The sequence below is a fragment of the Acanthochromis polyacanthus genome, chromosome 15 (genome assembly GCF_021347895.1).
Source record: "Acanthochromis polyacanthus isolate Apoly-LR-REF ecotype Palm Island chromosome 15, KAUST_Apoly_ChrSc, whole genome shotgun sequence".
NCBI lineage: Eukaryota > Metazoa > Chordata > Actinopteri > Pomacentridae > Acanthochromis > Acanthochromis polyacanthus.
The window spans coordinates 17,193,904-17,213,022 of record NC_067127.1 but is presented as its reverse complement, the minus strand read 5'-3'; the positions used below and the strand labels follow the sequence as shown (position 1 = coordinate 17,213,022).

Below are 19,119 nucleotides of genomic sequence, written 5' to 3'. Positions count from 1 at the left end.
GTTATTTGTCCTGGCCAAAGAATTACATAAGCTCCCATTAAAAATGTCAAGTCGTGACTGTACAACATGGCTGAACAGTGGGCCAATGCAAATAAGTCTTTCCCCCAAACCCCAAATTTCACTTTATGGTAGAAAAATATCTTGGCTTTCAAACATTCAAACAAAAATACAGTCATTGAATTAATACTGTCTTAATAGATGGTCTGTGGTTCAGTGCAAGGTGAGTGAATAATCTAACAGAGCATGTGGAAGCACATTCCTCTTCTTGAAGGCTGACTTTATTGAACACGTGGGTGCTCCTATAGTGGCCCCACAACTGCCTGTAAAGGCACAAGGAAATGCTCTTTTGGAGTATCCAGAATGAGCGTGGTATGGTAAAAAACAGTAATTATGTGTATATTTAGTCTTCAATTTAGCACATTAAATCCCTTTATAATCTGGAAGTGAGGGCAGTGGCTATTTCAGCCCAGAAGTATCCCATAATGCAGTGTCGTGTCTTCTTGCTGACCGTGAGCACTTCTAAAGCCCCTGCTGATCCTCTGACCTCATTTTGCCCGATGAGAAAGTGCCCAAACGCCTGAGGAGAGAACACTTCACTCTTTCCATTCTCCCCGTGTTTCTGGTTCGGCTTATTTCCCAGCTTGTGTTTTTCGGCTCTTGCCCGCCCTGTGTCCTCACCACCTGTGACAGAAGCCCATCAGACCAGCAAGCCTGACTCGGTTGTTTCAGAAAAGGCGCTGGCCTTGCTAAACGGCCACCTTGAATCCTTTCACTGCATTCAGTAGTCTTTATTGCGCTGCTAGCTGGGAGTTGCCTGGTTGCACTGTCTGTGGGAGCCCTGCTTGTTACTATTTATGGAAGGGTTAATAAGACACTCCAAACAAAACCCTGGAGCCCAAAGGCCAAAGTCGGTGCCAAGCACAAGCACCAGTTGAACAGTAAAAGTAATTTGTCACATACTTTCGCAGCACTTTCACTCCAGCTGAATTGATTTCATTAGTTTTAAGGGAGCAAGATGCAGCTGCACAGGAACTGATAGGGACTCTGAGATATTTACATATGTGCTGGTAGACGCCAGCACTTTCAGCATATCTGCAGATGTATGCATGTGCACATACTCTCTTTTTTTTTTGCTGTAGTCTGTCCTTCTGTTGCAATTTGAGCCCGTTGATTAAAGGTAACTGTAAAAATTTTCGCGGCAGAGTGCGTACATGCATTCTAATCTATACGCCCGTGTCTTGTGTGTGTTAGCAGTAGTATGGCCTCTTGTTTCTGGAGGTAAACATGGCTATCGTCTGTTTCTCTAGCTAATTGTAGCCAGATGCTGGGGCTGCACACCAGATGGGCTTGGTGCTAAGTGATAGTTCTTGGCTGACATCACTTCATAGCACGCTGCAGAAAGACACACAGGGGGAAGAGATCAGCACGAAACAGATAAGAATGAGCAGTGCCCAGATAGGGAAAAGTATGCTGAAATGATTGGATGAGACCTCAAAAACACAGAATACCTTTGAATATGACATAGCAAATCATTAAACGGCTATTTTTCACCGCGGCTGACATTATTCTTATTCATATTGCGGAGTTGGAACATAGGCGTTGTTTACAGTGGCAGCCACTGTGAAGGATGAAGGACAGAAGCAAATATCTGGGGAGGAGACGTCAGCGATGGTTATCAGCCCTTTCAAATGAATCACACTGGTTTGTTAGTTCTGCAGCTTTAGCACATAAATGGGCCAATAATGCACCTCTATGAAACTCAGACTGGCCTATAAAATGACTGGCATGTTAGTAAATGATGCTAGACCCCTTCAATTTACTGCAGCTCACGCATAATTTTGCAGGCGACACTTTTCTCCAGCTCTCTGACTCACTTTTTCTATAATCCCGGTCAGAAAATAACATAGTTAAATTAAAGCTACTCCATAAAACACTGTTATTAATAGGTGCTTTGCGCTTTTGGCTGCGATGTAATTTCAGATTTTTAAAAAATGTGAAAGCACTGACAGATACCTCCTTGTTGATTATTGCACGCTCGTTTCATTAATAATGAAAAAGTTCTTCATATTTCTCAGTAATTAATCATTTCAAATGCCAGCTAGTTTGGTTAAGCAATGCAAGTACAGCCTGACTTTAATTTTTAGGACTTAAATCATGCACAGTTAGACCAAACATAAAAAAGTAGCTGAAACTACCAAATAAACTTATATATCTACATGCAGGTGACAGTGCATTAGTTGTGTTGGATCCTGCTGCAGTGTAATGTTCTGGAAGCCTTTCACAGTAAATTATAGTAGGTAAAAAAGAGCATCTATCAGGATAGCCCACTGTGTTCTCTGTAATAGTCCAGATACATGTTTCTCTCACTGGAAACCCCGCTGCAGAGTCCTCTGGCCAACCTCACACGGCTGTAAAGTGGCTTAGAGGCTGTTGACGTCCATAATGTATTTCTGCACGTAGACGAGGTCTGTAGCTGTGGCATTGACCTTCCTAAAAACTCCTCTGTGTAGTTCAAAAACACCTGGCTGAAAAGAAACACTGCTGCTTTAATAGAAGTTGGGCATAGAGACTTTGAAAATGGTTGTATTTGTGCCTACAATAGCTCTTTTTCATCATTATATCATACATAGCACATGTTTAAACTTTTTCTGCCATCTTTAATATTTTTATTACAGTCTTAGAAGCTGTCAAACAGAAATAGCTAGTATCTTTAGCTTCGTCTGGGTTGTTTCACTGAAAATAGCCAACTTTTGTAAGAGTGCTTTGTGTCATTTACAGGAGAAATTTTTTGCTCTGGGCAGCCGTCCACAATGTCCGGCCTCCAGCCACATCGTAACATTCACAGTAGTAGCGAGCCACAGCAACGCCTCATTGTCTAGTAGTGAAAGCTCACGGTGTAAAATCCTCTTTTCTGGCATGTTTGTGTATCCAGTCAACCTTTATTTGGTGGACGACTGACAGAAAAAGAAAGATATTACTCACATGCCATGTTGTGGATCTTTAGGACTTTTCTACAGAGACTTTTGCTCTTTTGTCCGCAGATCTCCGCTGACTGTGGGAGTGGTAGAAGAACACAGAGCAACCAAAGCCCAGAGCAGCAATCAGTGAACCACACCTCTCCAGCAGCGGGAGACGGTCCAGCCTGCGCAGATGATGCCATCGTCAGACATCAATTGAAGGGGGAAAGGTGACATTTCAGGCTGGCCTCCCTCTCCGTCTGTGACTTACATAATGAAAGGTCTTTATGTAAGTCATAATTGGAGTCACATGTCTGTGTTTTTCTTTGCAGCAGGAAGCCCAGAGCAGAGACCAAGCTCACCGCCGCCCCGCGAGGCCACCCACAGCTTCACATCCAGCTTCAGAAGTTCACTGTGTCTGCTGACAAGGTGACCCGACCTCTGCCACCCACACCCACACTCCCCTGACACCAGAAATCAGTTTTGCCTGCCACAACCTATGGTTCAACTTACGTCAAATCCTGTGACCTCAACTTCAGAATTGCTCTGAATTGCCAAGTCAGCAGTGGATCTGGACTCTTCAGTAATTGCACCCGTTTCTTGTATTATGTCACTCTTTATGACACTAAGTTGTCATATATTCAAGTGTGACTGTGTGCTTGTGTACTACTTCTCATTTCCAGTTGAGATGCACCGCTGTGAAACCAATAATTACTTGTTTATTGTGGCCAGTACTGATAAAATAAATAAAAAATGGGATGACTCAGATAAATATAGATTTTTTGATTGAGGTGAAGGTTGTTTTTGTATCTAATGCACTAGTTTAGAAAGATGTAAACATCCCTGGAACAAAGAAAACACTGTATTGTAAGCTAGTTTTTAACAATCATTGTTGATATGTTTGATATGTACAATAATTGGTACCAGATTTCATCGTTATTAGATTCCATTGCTCTGTCCTTTTTCAGTTTGTTGATATGGGCAAAATAACTAAAGTTATATGTCAGACACACAGCCGTGTTCAAACCAATCTTTAGACCATGTCAGAAAGTTACTGCTAAGCAAATAAAAATGTTCTACAATCAGTCCAAACATTAATTTTCTACTCTGCAGCCATGCTCTGCATCAGATATAAGCCTAATCATCATTAATAATTTAGTTTTCTTATTTAAAGACCAGTAATACATCGGCCATTGACATATTGCATGTCCCTAATTTCCAGTAATTGCTGCTGCTTAAAGGTTAGGATGAGAAATATGATCTGAGTCCAGCTCACCGTGTTTCCTGTGGCTTTGGCAACCAAACCGGCGGTGTGCTCTGCAATCAGATATTTCTCCTTCACACTGTTCGTTGGTTTAACTCGTTCTGCTTCCCTCTCCCTTTCCACCTCAGACTTTGTCCTGGCTCAAAGACAATGTGTCCATAGCTACACAGGTGTGTTCAATAGCCAGCTTTGAGGGCCTGGAGGCAGCCAGGAGGTGTCAACACACACTTGAACAAGAAATCCTCACCAACAGAGCCAGGATAGAGGTGGTCAAAAGGGTAAGCCGAGGCACACCGTCACATTCGCAGTTCCTCTTAAAACACAAGGGCTGGATGAGTGCCTTGAATGAAAACACATTTTGCATGTTGGGCATTTTGGCAGGTCTGGTACGTGTATTAATCAAATAATGAGCTGACGTCTCATCGGAGACGGCTTCACTTACCCAAAGCTTCAGATTAGGTCTATATTTCGCAACATAAATTCCAGTTCTCAGTCATCACATGCTCTCACCAGTTTAACACCCCGTCCTCAGGAGGGCCACGGGTTGGTCCGTGCACAGCATCCAGGCAGCACCAGGATCGAGGAGTTCCTCGGCCAGCTGGAGGTCCTGTGGGAAGAATTGAGAAGGAGGCACCAGAGGAATGCTGTGTTCCTGCAGGCCTCAGAGGAGCTGGGCTTTCGGGTAAGAATCATAAAATATGTCTCAGCAGGCTCTCTTCTTAAGTCATACTGTTCTAGGAGAAATTTATGGTTATGACGGATTATTCTGGATCAGTTCTACCACTGTTAGAGGCTTTATGTTGGACTAGAGCCTGGGTTATATGCATGAAACTCATTTACTTTCATCTTTTTAGAACTGGCAAAGTCTTCAAGGTGTCCTCACAACAATTTATGAAGGGTAATATAAGGAAATTGTGCCTCCATATAATTTGATTACAAGTTCGAAGGGGACTGCGAATCCAGATTGTTGGAAACTGTAGGTCTTTTATTGCAAAACATGTAGGTCAAAGCAAGTCTACCTCCAATAGGTACACTTTGTGCACTAAATCACATGAAAATCAAACCAGGAATACCTCTGCATCACGAGATATACTGTTGCCCTTCCACAACCTTTCCACTTGTGTTCCATATAGGCTGTGAAAGTGCTCCAGGCCCTTGGCAGCCTGGAGGCCTGGCTGGAGTCTGTGGAGCTTTCCATGAAGGAATCTGCATTAGCCGGTGACCCTGAGACGATGAGCGTGGCTGAGAGGGAGAGCTGTCTGCTGGAAAGAGAGGTGGCAGCTCGGAGCCTGGAGCTCAGCGCTCTGAGGCAGGAGGTGGAGCGGCTGCACGGCCACAGTCAAACCCACACACGAGGGCTTCCAGCGCGCATGGAGGAGGTGGAGAGAAAGTACGTTTCTTTCAGGGAGTAGGTCAGGGATAGCCCCCTGAGGTTTGTCATCATGGAAGAGTGATGTTATTCATCTGGACAATCAAACTCTGGTGGTTTTAGCTCGTCACCGTGGTCAGAAAATAAAGCAAGTCACTGTTTCCAAGAGGTTACAGATTTGGGTTTGCCATGTTTGTAATCCAGCATGGAAGGGTTTATTCATAAAAAATTGCAGTTTAAGGCAATTTCACCCCATAAACCACAAACATGTATACATCCATGGACCTCACAAGCCACCCTTTTCTCTAAGTTGGCAGAAATCCTCTCCATGTGCTCATTAACTGCCCGAGTCACGTTTATTCATTAGTGATTCATGCAGGAGTTAGTGAGGTCTACCCCACAGCTCTGACATCCACTTCACCCACAGCTCGTCAGTTTGTGTCACAGTCACCCATTCCATGTTTGCAAGATGACGCGCCTCTCTTCGCTTGGCCCTTAAGAGGCAGGTTGTTGCCATGGACTGAGTAAAACCTCATGATGTTGGCCGGTTTACGGGACATACCTCTGTCTATAAACAAAAGTTCAGACTCTGTAAAGAGCACCACGCTGACCAAAGAAAATAAAGACGCGGAAAGGTCTCCGTTTAAGTGTTTCCAGGGTGGGGGTGTGAGATGGGGCAGAGATGGCCACTTGTGCAGTCTGAGGCCCCATTGATGCAGGTAGAAGCTCTGACTGAGCAGCTGCAACACACTTGGTATGATGTCATTATTTAACACTACGTAGAAGCGACTTAAGGCTCATTTATTCTGGAAAAAACACTCTTTCAAATTGATCCCTTTACCATCTCATATGTAAACTCTGCACACACGAGGTACATTGGTGCCCTGAAGTGCAGGATATGTTTATGTGACACATGATATATGATAACATAAACAGCACTCTAGCATGGTAACAGTCACCCAGTGAGCTGCCCGCGGTCTCTGTAATGTGGTTCTGCTGAAGGATGCAGGGTTGTATATGAGGAGGTGGACGACGGTTAAAGTGCAGCTTCTGGTTTAAACATTGCTGCTGCTGCTGTCTGTGTTTCCCAGGTATCACCGTGTCCAGAGTGCCCTGACCCAGCAGAGCTCAGAGCTGCAGGACACTCGCATGCTGACTGAGTTTCTGGAGCGCGTGGAGCTGGAGGAGAGCCAGGAGCTCAGCGGGAGTCGATACAGCCTCGGACAGGTGAGAAACAGCTGACAGGGGTGGAGCTTAAAGGATCATCTTAAAGTTAAAATTTAAAAAAAATTTTGTCATTTAGGTGTATTTTACTTATGAAAGGCCCCTCTTTGGTCATTGACAAAATCCCTAAAAATTAATCTCTATGTATTAAAGTTACATATTTAAAAGTTTTTCACCTGAAAACAATTCCTTCCTGCCTTCACAGAGAACGTGCAGATCTATTACATCCCTGCCTTTCTTTCCATCCCCCTTTTACCACTCGCTGCAGCTCACACTCAGTATGCTAAATATGCCGACGACTCTGCTCATGCTCTGTAGAACTGTTTAAAATGACAAAAACTGGTAAAAAAAAAAACAAAACTTAAAATTGGAGTATTTCAGGCATACACAGTGGGATTGGAAGGTGATTCTCAAGAACCATTCAGGACACAATCGGTTCCCCAAACAGCTGAATCTATTTATTTTTGGGACTGTCGTCGGTACAGTGCAGTGAAAAGGTGTAAATCGTTAGCAGAAGCTTTCACTGCTTCTTTTGCTTATGATGCGCCTTCCAGAATAGAAAAGATTACTTGTTTCTTACATGTTAATAATGTAAGAAATCTGAATTTTCAACAGAAAGGAGTCTTTAAATCATTCATCAGCAGTGTGCTATTCAAAGGGCAATGGTCTGTCAGAATTAATTTTTAAGACATACTGTCTGAATCAATCAGGAAACAGATGTGTTTATGCATCATTTCAAGTGACAATCTGTCCATCAAACACAGGAGAAGGGAACGTGGAGATACAGTATTGTTTAAAAACAGATATAACATCCCATCTTTTCCATCGATCTCTCCATGGAGACACTAAAAGCGTTGTCTTGGGTTAAACACATGAAATGTTACACAAACAAATAAGGGGAACATTTAAAAAGTGGGCAAAGCACGATACCCAACTCCTCTCTCAATGACACACAGCTGGCCAGGCACAAAAGAATAAGTGGATAAGACATGAATACCAGAAAGGTGTGAGGTGAATGTTGTCTTACCATCCAGCATGCAGCTTAAACAGACCATAAATCCATTTGAAATAATCCACGGATTATTTTCAACGGCACAGCTTTCTACTGAAAACATCCTCCCTATCAAAACTGCCAGCAAAATATGTTTCTGTGGATTAACCACCATCATAAAGCATCTGACGTCTTAGATAAGGAAAATAAAACCCAAACTGCCTGCATGTCTGTGAAGCAGTACTTTAGAATCATTTGGATTACACCTGTCACCTGTATCATCATTCCTCTCAACTATGATCATCTCTTTCAGCCTCTCCACAGTGAAATTTCCTCAGCTCCTACGTTGCTGGGACTCCAAAGCAGCAGCGGTGGATGTGGTGAGCCCCTGATAGAAGCCATGGGGAACCCTGTGGAGGAGCTACGAGAAGCTGTGGAGATGCTGAACGACACCGTGAGGGAAAGAGGCCGATCACAGAGCCACGATCAGGCCATCCAGGAGCTGCTGAGCAAGGTAGCGAGACGGAAAGTGTCAGTACATTGAGACTCTATTTCTGGGTCAACTCAGTGGCTGCTGCATTGTTAACTTCTAATGATCTTACATGATGCTGAATGGTTTTTGAGTTTCTAGTAGGGCCACATCTGGTTTCCTTTTTTTTTTCTGTGGCTGTGTACTTTAATGGGCCCCAAACAAGCCACCGCTCCCCCTCACATAAGCGGGTTTGTGTTAATTCGATCTATTCTTAGTGAAAAAGGCCGCACACTCGTCATAATAGCGCATGCACACATGGCCGGAGGGGGAATCCACGACACCATTTAAAACACCAAATTTGCAGTGTGGCTCTCATTGGAAAACAAATAACGCACAGTGAGTTATAACGACATAATGACATCCTCTGAGTGCTCATGATGACTTTGCGCTTCGACAGCATGCCAGCCTGGCGGTGCGGGTGGAGGAGCGCTTGTGCTGCAGTAAGGATCTGGGCCTGGACATCCTGGAGAAGGAGACAGACATGGCCATCCAGTGCGAGCCAGACCACTGCGGCCTCGAGGCTCTGCAGGAGAAGCAGGACCACCTGGAGGTGAGAGGAAGATGCCGGCACACGTCGTGATCGTGGTGTAAACTTCTGAAATGATTCATTGCTGTTAATACAATCCAATATTCCATTCCACTGACTCTGGATTGCAGCCTTCTCGCTCGGTGTCATGAAAAAGGGGAAGCCCCCCCCTTGTCTGTCTCACCTCCAACACATTGTTCCACCGCCTGTTTCCTGTTGTGCCAGGTTTTTTTCAGTAAACGGGGCAGGTCCTCCCTGCTTTGTGCTTTGTTTAATTTGTTATATAAACTGCGCTGTGCAATCACACACATAGAGCGTGCAAACGTTTATTATTCACACAGGATATTTATTTATGCTTGTGTGAGTCACTGTTCTGTTAGCTCTCACACTGTGTGTGTGTTTATGAGTAAATCTGGTAGGGTGTGTGTGAGTGTCCAGGGGTCACAGGGTTGGACTATGGTGGAGTTGGGGATGGTAAGGTTCTGTGTGAGTCATTTTTGGGTAGTGTTATGTTTATCACACACACACACACACACAGCTGTCTGGACTTGATACCATTGAAGAGAAGAGATGACCTAATCTCCCAAACTGAAATAACTGTGCCGTCAGCAGTCAGGCATCCACCACTCGGTGTTCGTGAGGCTTACTGTAGCTGAGAAACATTATGAAGTATTGCTCCCAGAGAACCCCTATTAATTACTGCCTCGTCAAAAGCAGAAAAAAGTAGTCGAGATTGCAAGCTTGCCACAGCATGGCAGCCCATATGTACACCATATGGGCCTCTAACTGCATAATATGCATAAAGCTATAGAGATGAGGTCATAGTCAGAGATACAATTGGTACAGGCTGTTTGAGTGATACCAGGTTTCGATGGGGGATGATAGATTTTCACTGTGATTCTCCACAGATTGACTATGAAATCATCAGGGAGGATGTAAAGGAGATGAAGGACCAGGCTTCTCGGCTGAAGGAGCTGTGCCCAGAGAGAGTGCACGTGCTCGGGGCAAAGATCCAGGCGACGCTGCAGGCCTGGAGCGAGCTGGGAAAAAGTGTGACGGAGAACAAGTCACGTCTGCGAGAGTTTGTGCAGCTCCAGGACTTCTTCAGGAGCTACCTCGCCATGATGTAAGCAGGGCGGGAGGATGTTGAGACCCCTTTCTGAGCCAGAAGTTCATTTGTAATCCACTCTGTGAGAACATCTGCCCATTACAATAGCTTTCAAGGAAAGAACACGATGTTCTTCTTTGTCAGGTCTTTGGGGAAATGTATAATTTAAGATGTGCTCAGAAGGTCAGAGCAAGTTTCCTCAGTTGAGTGCGACAGGGCGGTGAATGTTCAGGGAGAGTCTGTTCATTCTCATGTTTTAGTGAATGTATGGCTTTTCTCACAACCCTGTTCCTTGTCTCCTCCACCACCTCCCGCCCCAACTCGCTACTCTGAATAGCTCATGGACTGAGGACACCAGGTCGTGCATTTTCTCAGATACCGCCTTGCATCTTGGGAGAGACGGACAGAAACCACTGGCTGCAGAGCTGGACATGCAGATTGAGGAAAAGTTTAATGAGTTTGATGAGCTGGCAGCCACAGGGAAGACTCTATTAGACAAAGAGCATCACCTCACACAGATGGTGAGCAGAGACACCCAATATACTGCCATCCTTGAATGTATTGTTGCTTTTGTTATGTCCACTTTTACAAAACTCTGAGTAATGCCTTGCAGGTAAGAGAGCGCATGGAGGAGCTGAGGAATATGCTTGGGTGGATACTGGTGCACTGGAGGGCTCAGAAACAGCAGTGGCTTCACAAGAAGAGCAGACAGGAATCTTCACAAGATAATATTTACACAGAGGCGACAGTGTGCCCTCCAGAGGTAAATGAGCAAAGAAGGGACAGGCTTGGGTATGTGGGGGAAAAAATAATGCCCGTAATTGATAAAACTGTCAAAGTTCACACATAAAGAGGACGTTCCATCTCGTATCATCAGAGAGCTTCTGCTGAAACACTTCTGATTACTTGAAAGTCTTCTATCATAAATTATGGCTATTTAAAATGGACTGATATAGCAAGTCCTTGTGAGATTTTCTTATTAGGCAGTGACCTACTATCAGTGGTATTCGATGTAATTTTTATGTTATTGTGATATGCAGCTACATAGGCTTCAGAAAATATCACAAGCTGAGTTTTGCGTTATCATTTTTTGTTAATATGTGCTCAAAGGAAGGAATTTTCATGGCAAATTGAATATTTTTTTCATACATCAATTCACCCCTAGTCATAGGCTGTTTGGTCTACTTGTCCAAAATAGCTGTTTCTTCTGATATGAAGAATAACAGGAACATTTTTAGGCTTTTAGTTTAAATATTCCCTGAGATATTACCCTTCAAATGTATCCTCAAATTTCAATGTGTGACGGAACACGCTAAAAATGGGTCAACAGTCAATGAAAAGAATAAAAATAAAATAAAAACCTTGTGAAGCATCTGACATATCATTTTAAGCTTTCATGAATATCTTTATATGTATCCATATTTTATGCAATTAAAATTTCAGAGATAGTTGGGGAGAAATGGTTCTACAAATTTGATGATCGGAGATGGAATGTCCCAAAGTGACTGCACCATCATCTGGGGCTTCATTTAAGCTTTAAAAATAAACTTTTTACAAATATTTTTAATCATTCAAAATAAGTTAGAATATAACAAGCTTTGAGAATTTTGCTGCTGTAACAGCCCACACTAATCAGGGTGTTTGCAGAAAAAAATAGCACAACAAATATCAGAAAACTTCAATTTGAGGCTGAAGGTTGACTTGCTGTGGATGTAGAGTGATGAAAAGAATGTCATTATCATGTTATACATATGCATGTTGGAAAGAAGTATCTGGAAATAAGTGTACAAGTATCTAATAACAGTCATTACTGATATAGATAGAGTACTTCTTTACCAATGTGAATATTTGTTATATTTTTCTCCCTATGATATCCCACATAGACTTCAGCTCCTGAGCCAGAGTTCTTCCAGTCTCAACCGTCTCCGGTCATCAGTCCTTGTGAAGACACAACAAAGACAGCGAGAGACAGTCAGCCCTCATCTCTGCTGCCCCGACATGTCGAGAAGCACGAAGAGAAGCAGTTAGAGGACGGTTATGAGGTCATGAGCAGTATCGGAGCTCAGGGCGACTCTCCCAAAGCCAACATCATGGTGCTCAAAGAGAGCAGCAGCCCGCCTTCAGGGGGAACGGTCAACCTCATCCTCAGCTTTGGTAACACAGGGGACAGCAAGGTTCAGGTGCTCGACCTGCCTGCTACAGTGGATGAGGTAGTGGAGGAGACCTCTGAGCCCATCCACAGGGTGAGAAACACACTCACACTTCACCAAACACCATTATGGAGAGCCACTATTATTGGCTACATGCAATTCTTCCCCCAAAGCACTGAAACAAGTGATATTTGCTCCTGTTCCTGAAGGTCACTGCAGCAGCATTAATTCTCTGCAGGTCACTGCATGGGATCTCCCTCCTTGATTGTCTTGCTGTTTATTCCTGTCCCTCCTTTGGCCTTCACGTCTTCCTTTTTCCCCATTTTCTCCCTCAGCCCACTGTGCCTCAATCTTCTGCCTGTAAAAACTTTTGGAGGCGCTGCCAGGGGCTTTTGGAAAATACTTTGGGTAGTTTAAAGCGAAAGAGAAAGATTTATCGGCAGAGTGCGAATGAGGTAAACTGCGCGGTGTGAACTGGCATTGCATGCTGTGTCTCAAAGTGTGCTGGACTGCATGCTGTGTGGTTGTGTTCTGGGGGCAGCATGTTCTACTAACCCGTTACAAGGTACAGCCAGTCTGCAGCCTCCCCGTGTTTTGCCTTCTCTGTAAGTCAGGCGTGACAGTAAAAGGAAACCAGTCGGACCAAAGTGCCATCGTGCCGTGTTTGCAGTGACACCATGTCTAAAGTCAGTGTGGCTGGAAAACGTAGAGTTAACATGAGAAAAGTGAGAAAAGACAACAAACCATCGGACTGTTAAAACTCACAATTTCCCACTTAACTGCAGTCATAAATCCAAATCTAAAACCAAATAAATTCTGTTTTTAATAAAGACCATTCTGTCATGACATTTAATGGGATGCGAAAAGAAAGGTGCTACTTTTACAATCCATTTGTAAAAATAGAAATGAAATGACTGAAAGCAGTGATATCTCTGATCTCCTGTCAGGGAACAAGAATCTCTTTTGTTCTAGTAAAGACGCTGTAACCTTTATAAGCTTGCTACAAATTACTGTGATGTGCACAATGAATTTATTCCTCAAATTAACTGTTTGACCAACACAAAAAATATTTCAGTTCCACTTTAGTTTTTTTAGTTGATTGATTATGCAAATGAAAATTCATGTCATTTTACAAGTCACATTCTGTTATTATTTAATGTTAAGATAGACTGTTAATTACCTTTGCTGTATTGACCACTTTATTTAATGGAGTCATGTAACCTGTTAGTGATTGCAGATTTTAAAGCAAAAAGACTCAACCCTCTTAACCACAAACATTTTTATTTATTGATTTTTTTATTCACTGTGAGTGTATTTTTCACTGTACCTCTATGGAAACAGCACAGTCATGCTAGAAGTAGAGAGAACTCAAAAACACCTTTATTTGCAGTTTGTCATGGTTATAATTTCATAAATATATTTTTTTAAAAATGAAGAAACAAAAGTGGATTTTTTAAAAATTTGCAAAAATTGAAAAAAAATGGAATCAGCATGCACAAGATTTTGCACACAGATTTTATTGATGGGGGGGGGGGGAATTCTACATACTATAGATATGGTAATTTGCTTCCATACTTGTCCCCTACCTGCTCTGTGTAAACACTACCTGCAGTTCAGCCCAGTTCAAACTGATAGTACTTTTATTTTGGTCTTGTGACATCACAGCTGGGTCACTTTTACCTTCACAGTTGCAGTGAGCAGAACACAATTTTTAAATTTTATTTATTTTTTCACAGAGCCTGGCTACAGCAGACTGTTTACATTTGCTAAATGAAATGTGTGCAACAAAGAGATTTTTGATAAAGTTTCAGGATTTGAAGCTTAGATCTGGTTACGATTTCTGATGATACAGCACACCATAGATGAGTATTTCAATGATCTGTGGATTCTTTCAGTTTTTACACTTTCTGAGTCTGATAAATGGTGTCATTTCAGCGGGTTAAGGCACTGAAAACCAGTGTGTATATTTTTGGATTAGCTGGAGTGAATGTGAACCTGTCTTTACAATAATCTGTCCGTCGTCATTTTGCTTTTTCATTTTGTCCTGTGTAAACTCAGCTGAATGGGTAAATTCCCACTTGAAAATCGGACAATGAATCAGTGTGATACAACCTTGCTTTTCTTTGCTATTAAAACTTCTCTGCTGGACCTAAATGAGGCAGGATTTAAAACTGGAAAGTCCCGATGACAGAGACAGAATGGAGGCGATGAGTAAGAAAAGCACGAGCAATCTTCTTCCCGCTGTGAATGTTGACAGAAGCGCTCTCTTCTCCTTCTGTCATTTCATCACAAAGCCTGATGTAAACCTGCTCATGTCTGGCTCTCCACGGCTGTGCCACGACGGTGTGAAATAAGTGACCTCACTCTTCACTTTCTTTGAAAATTGTGCTCCGAAATGGCTCACAGCAGGAGTGTGTCCCAAATGCCAGTGGAGGTGCAGTCATTAGACAGAGAACTGGTACTGAACTTTCAGGAAAGGCCCCCAGACTGCACACCATGATTTATAGTCTGGGGGCTTCCACAGAAACAAGAGATTAGTCACAGAGTTGAAAGGTCAGGACATTACAGCTGCGCATGACGGCATGTGCAGCCACATATGATTTAGATTAAGTCCCGCAAGTGTGTAGTTGCAATCATGTCTGTGTTCTTTTGTCCTTTCATCTAATTTTTTTTGTCTGTCGTGGGTATTTTTGTATACATTTGTGTCGTTGTGTGCGGCTCATACATTCCTGAATCCGTTGTTTTCTTGAATGCGTAAGATCAGTCGGTTTTCATGTCATCATCCATCTGTAACACATGAAACAGCTCTTGTTCTCACAGAGCGCTGCAGGGCTTCAGCCTGCAGCACGCATGAGTGTCTCTGAGGTTAACCAACTGCAATAAAGATTCGGTGAAATGAGAGCTCACACACATGCCTGATATCTTTTTCTCTTATTTTACAGGTAAGTACCTACTTGCATGTCAAGGATAACAACCTGGCTGTGGCCCCTGTGTATGAGAGTATCACCCTGCCCCGACAAAAGAGCCGCTCTGCAGCCTCGGCCTCCCCTACCTTCTTGCCGTCCTCCTCCTTGCCGTCTCCCTCGGCGGCTGCACCGCAGTCCGCCAACGTGACCTTCCACCCTTCAGCGGGGAGCGGCAGCACCTCCATCTTCAGCAGCCTCAAGAGGATGGGCAAAAAGAGAAAGAGGAAGAGAGACGCTCGCAGGCACACAATTCAGAAAATCATGGGCGTGGAGGATCGAACAGATGGGATGCCTCATTACGCCTGCGAGACTGTCACTTATGACACACACACATGGCCCCTGAAGGAAGGTCGAAGGAAGAAGGCCTCATCAAAGACTGGGGATGAGGTCGAAGCTATGGCCTATATGAAGAATCCCCTCCTGAAGGACATTGATACAGAGTGTTCAGGAGAATACAGCGTCATTCCATATGCTGTATCAGCAGCACCAACCACTTCCCCCTCAGCAGGTCAGATGAGAAGTCACTGCAGGTTCCTCTCACTGGGTTCTGTGCTGAGCTTTGATCTACCTAAAGACATGACCCTCATCCCCAGCATTCAGGACATCATCACTATCGCTCCTCGAGAGTCCAAAAAAGGGGGAGGGACGGATCCGGACCCCCAGAGACACACAGTCCTGAGCTCCTTCAGACAGACTCGACCTGTTGCTGCCGTCACTCACAGTCCGGCTGAAATCACCCTTTCTGAAACACAGCCTTCAACAGTTGTAGGAAGAGATTTACCTGATGTGGACAAGAGCTTCCAACCTTCCCTAGAAGAAGATGAGGATCAGGCTGTACCATGTAATGACTTATCTAAAGCCCAGTTCAATCTGCGTGAGGATGCAGAGCAGGAGTGGGACAAAATGTTATCGGAAATTAAAACGAGTCCAGCTGAAAAAGATGGAGCCAGCCAGCCTTCACAGCTGCCTATTTATGTGAACCAAGGCCCCACTTCCACTCCGGCTGCACACAAACACGAGTGTCTTAGTGTCCATACTCTCATTAGAGACCTGAATGGGCACATGTACCATAAATGCACCAGGCCTCAGTGTATGCATGAGGAGAACTCTGGACTTCAATCAAGCCAAGCTTCTCACATGACAGTGAATCTGAAGTCAACGGTGAGCGTGAGTGTTCGTCAGGACTCTGTGGACTCTGGCATCTCCACCTCCAGCAGCATCAAGCTTTGCTCAGATGCTCCATGTCCAGAGAACCAGCGGCCTAAGGGAGTGGTGGGGAGACTCATTTCTCTCGAGGTTGGAGGTATCGACTGCACTAGAACAAGAGAGAACGATGGAGCATCCTCAGGTCCTTCTCCAGACTCAGCAGTGATCGAAGCAGAGCCTGTTCACCTCGACCACCAGCAGTTTGAAGAGGAAGAAGAAGAGCTGGAGGACATCTGGAACCAGACTTCTAACTACAGGCAGAGCATCTGCTCAGACATCATGTACCAGCCCAACCAGGAAGACTCCATAAACTCAGACCCATCAGCAGATCCTGTCTGCCGCTCACCCTCAGCTACGACTCCACCGGTGCTCTACAGGAACCTGGTCACAGCCTCAGCACCCAACCTCCTTGTGGCTGAGTTCAAATTGCCGTCGCACATTCAGAGCTTGCTGGGATACGACAAGGGGCTGAGTCCCAAAGGTCACCTTCCTCCGCTGGCTACAGGCGACAGGAGGTCCTGGGCGGCTTTTCCCAACAGGGAACCAGCCAGCAAGACTTCAGCGACCGTGAACGAGACCGCATCTGATCCGGTGAAGCTGCCTGACGTAGGCGACAATCAGAGATACATTTATCAGTACAGAGAGGATGAGGAGGAGGAGGAGGAAGAGGAGGCAGAGGTGGGGGAGGAGGTGGACGAGCTCGCAGGTGGCTTGAAGGTGAGGTTAGCGTTTGATGTACTGTGATGTCACCACCTTTGAGACTGTATTGTAATTACAAAAAAAAGAGAAGCTTTTTCTCCCTCAGAGCAGACGGTTTGTGAAGCATTTTTAAAGAAACCACCTTCTTCTACTAATAGGATAGAAAGGAGTACAGCTTTATTGCTCTCTGAGGTAGAAAATTGTCTTGGCCCATCTTCTAGTTCATTCACACACTCTCACCATACAACAAAGAAGCAGCCAAAGACATTGTCCCCATGGCAACAGATTTCTGGTGGCTATTTCAAAGCCAACATAAATAAAACCTAAATACAGGCTTGTTTAGAAATACTAGTGGAGGGTGAGAGAATATATTTAACATTAGCTTGATGAAGTGATCTTTTAACAAACCTGCCTCATTAATTAAACATTCATTAATGCAGCATCAATAAGCCATTAATAGGTTTGTCAATAGTGGTTTGTACATACTTAATAGATGTATATTGGAAAATGGAGCTGTAAAACTCATCATCATCATAGTTGTATATTAAAGACTACTCATCTACATGAACATGAATATTTTTGTCATCAGTTGTGACTGTGGAATCTTCTCTTCCTCAACAGGACCAGTCGATGAGTCTGCTGTCTGTTCATATGGGTTTGGATGGAGCCTGTGAACAGAGAAAAGCCTCACAAAGCCTGGCGGACATGGAGAGGCCAGAGGAGCTGGTGGCCACAGGAGGGCGCTGTTTCACTCTGGTGAGACTTCCTGCAGTCAGTGCAGCTCTTGGTTTATTACAAATATGGGTCGTCCTATTAATTGTTTTCTTTTTTTCCTTGAATTTTGTCATTATCAGAGTGGAAAGCCTGAGCTGCAGACGATGGAGGGAACACTCGAGAGGAAGCACAAGCTGCAGCTGGGAGGAAAGAAAGTGAGAAACGTTTGAGCCAGCATGCTCAGCAAATGTAAAGCCCCGCAGTCAGCAGCACACAGTCTTATCTTATTTTCACAGGCCGCCTCCAGAGGCTGGAACTCCTACCATGCTGTCCTATATAGACACACCTTGTGCTTCTACCAGGATAGGAAGGATACACTGAGGGTAAGCAGAAAAATCGCAACAAAGACAGAGCCCGAGAGAACAGAAAGGATTAATAATTGAGGTAGATGGTCAGTGATGATCAGACTGTGCTGTGCTGCAGAGTTCTGCATGTGGCCTGCCGCTGAACCTGACAGGAGCTGAGTGTTCACCTGCGCCAGACTACACCAAAAAACCCAACTGCTTTCGACTGCGGTGAGATCTGGAATAGCAGCTAAAGTCTAATCACAATATTTCACAGATTATACAGCCCTTGAAGCAGTGATAGATGTGTGTTTGACCCTTCTGCCGTCTGTAGTAATTGTGTTTTCCGACCTTCAGGCTCCGTGATGGGTCTGAATATCTGCTTAACGCCTCTTCACGCTTTATGATGAAGAAATGGATGATGAAAATACAAGCAAACACAGGTAAACATAATTCATCCAAAGCTTATTTTCTGCCTCTAATAAAGTAATTTTCCACAGATGTGATTCATTTGTGTGTTTTCTTTAAAGGTCAGAGTGTGTCTTCAATATCAGGTGCCCCTGGTGATCAAGACATCTCCATTTCCTTGTAAGGTTTTCATTAAAAAACTTGAATTCAAAATCAGTTCATAATAATGTATCATGATCCTGTGTAATAATCATTTTCGAATCCCCTTGTCGCTTCAGAAAGCCCTCTCTCTGCTACGGATGCCGTGATCCAGCTGTTTGCCGCTGCTCCTCCCGACACGACATCACCCGCACATTCCCGAGGAACAAACCGCCACCGGGTAGCGCCCAAGCCAAAGAGATTGTTGTCCTCACCAGAGACTTCAGCCACATGCCACAGGCTCACTTAAAGAGACTGGATGAGCAGCCGACCATCTCGTCCTCAGGCTGCTGTGGTGAGGCCTTCTGCTGTGCACACAAAAGCTATATTTACCTGGGAAGAGTTGACCAAACCGTCTCCACATTCACACATAGCGGAAGCAGGACAAACACCACTCTGTACAGTGGAGTGCTGAATTTTCCCACGGAGTTGCAGCTGCTGGTTAGAGGATTTGCTTAGTGAG

At 44.2% G+C, this 19,119-nt stretch overlaps 1 protein-coding gene across 6 annotated transcripts in view; it reads left to right on the top strand.

The window, feature by feature from the left end:
* Window positions 1-19,119, top strand: part of LOC110949300 (uncharacterized) — a 31,609-nt gene that overhangs the window by 11,048 nt on the left and 1,442 nt on the right. For 4 of the 6 annotated variants that reach the window (XM_051960056.1, XM_051960060.1, XM_051960059.1 and 1 more), the window contains exons 12-32: window positions 3,042-3,187; window positions 3,290-3,386; window positions 4,350-4,499; window positions 4,754-4,903; window positions 5,355-5,611; window positions 6,682-6,817; window positions 8,119-8,319; window positions 8,735-8,887; window positions 9,772-9,989; window positions 10,309-10,492; window positions 10,585-10,734; window positions 11,855-12,214; window positions 12,457-12,576; window positions 15,064-17,010; window positions 17,614-17,748; window positions 17,847-17,921; window positions 18,003-18,089; window positions 18,190-18,281; window positions 18,408-18,493; window positions 18,581-18,638; window positions 18,737-18,951. In XM_051960056.1, coding sequence (XP_051816016.1) covers window positions 3,042-3,187; window positions 3,290-3,386; window positions 4,350-4,499; window positions 4,754-4,903; window positions 5,355-5,611; window positions 6,682-6,817; window positions 8,119-8,319; window positions 8,735-8,887; window positions 9,772-9,989; window positions 10,309-10,492; window positions 10,585-10,734; window positions 11,855-12,214; window positions 12,457-12,576; window positions 15,064-17,010; window positions 17,614-17,748; window positions 17,847-17,921; window positions 18,003-18,089; window positions 18,190-18,281; window positions 18,408-18,493; window positions 18,581-18,638; window positions 18,737-18,951 — 5,017 coding nt within the window. The remainder of the gene's footprint in view (window positions 1-3,041; window positions 3,188-3,289; window positions 3,387-4,349; window positions 4,500-4,753; window positions 4,904-5,354; window positions 5,612-6,681; window positions 6,818-8,118; window positions 8,320-8,734; window positions 8,888-9,771; window positions 9,990-10,308; window positions 10,493-10,584; window positions 10,735-11,854; window positions 12,215-12,456; window positions 12,577-15,063; window positions 17,011-17,613; window positions 17,749-17,846; window positions 17,922-18,002; window positions 18,090-18,189; window positions 18,282-18,407; window positions 18,494-18,580; window positions 18,639-18,736; window positions 18,952-19,119) is intronic. The other 2 variants (XM_051960058.1, XM_051960061.1) reach the window with 2 other exon arrangements.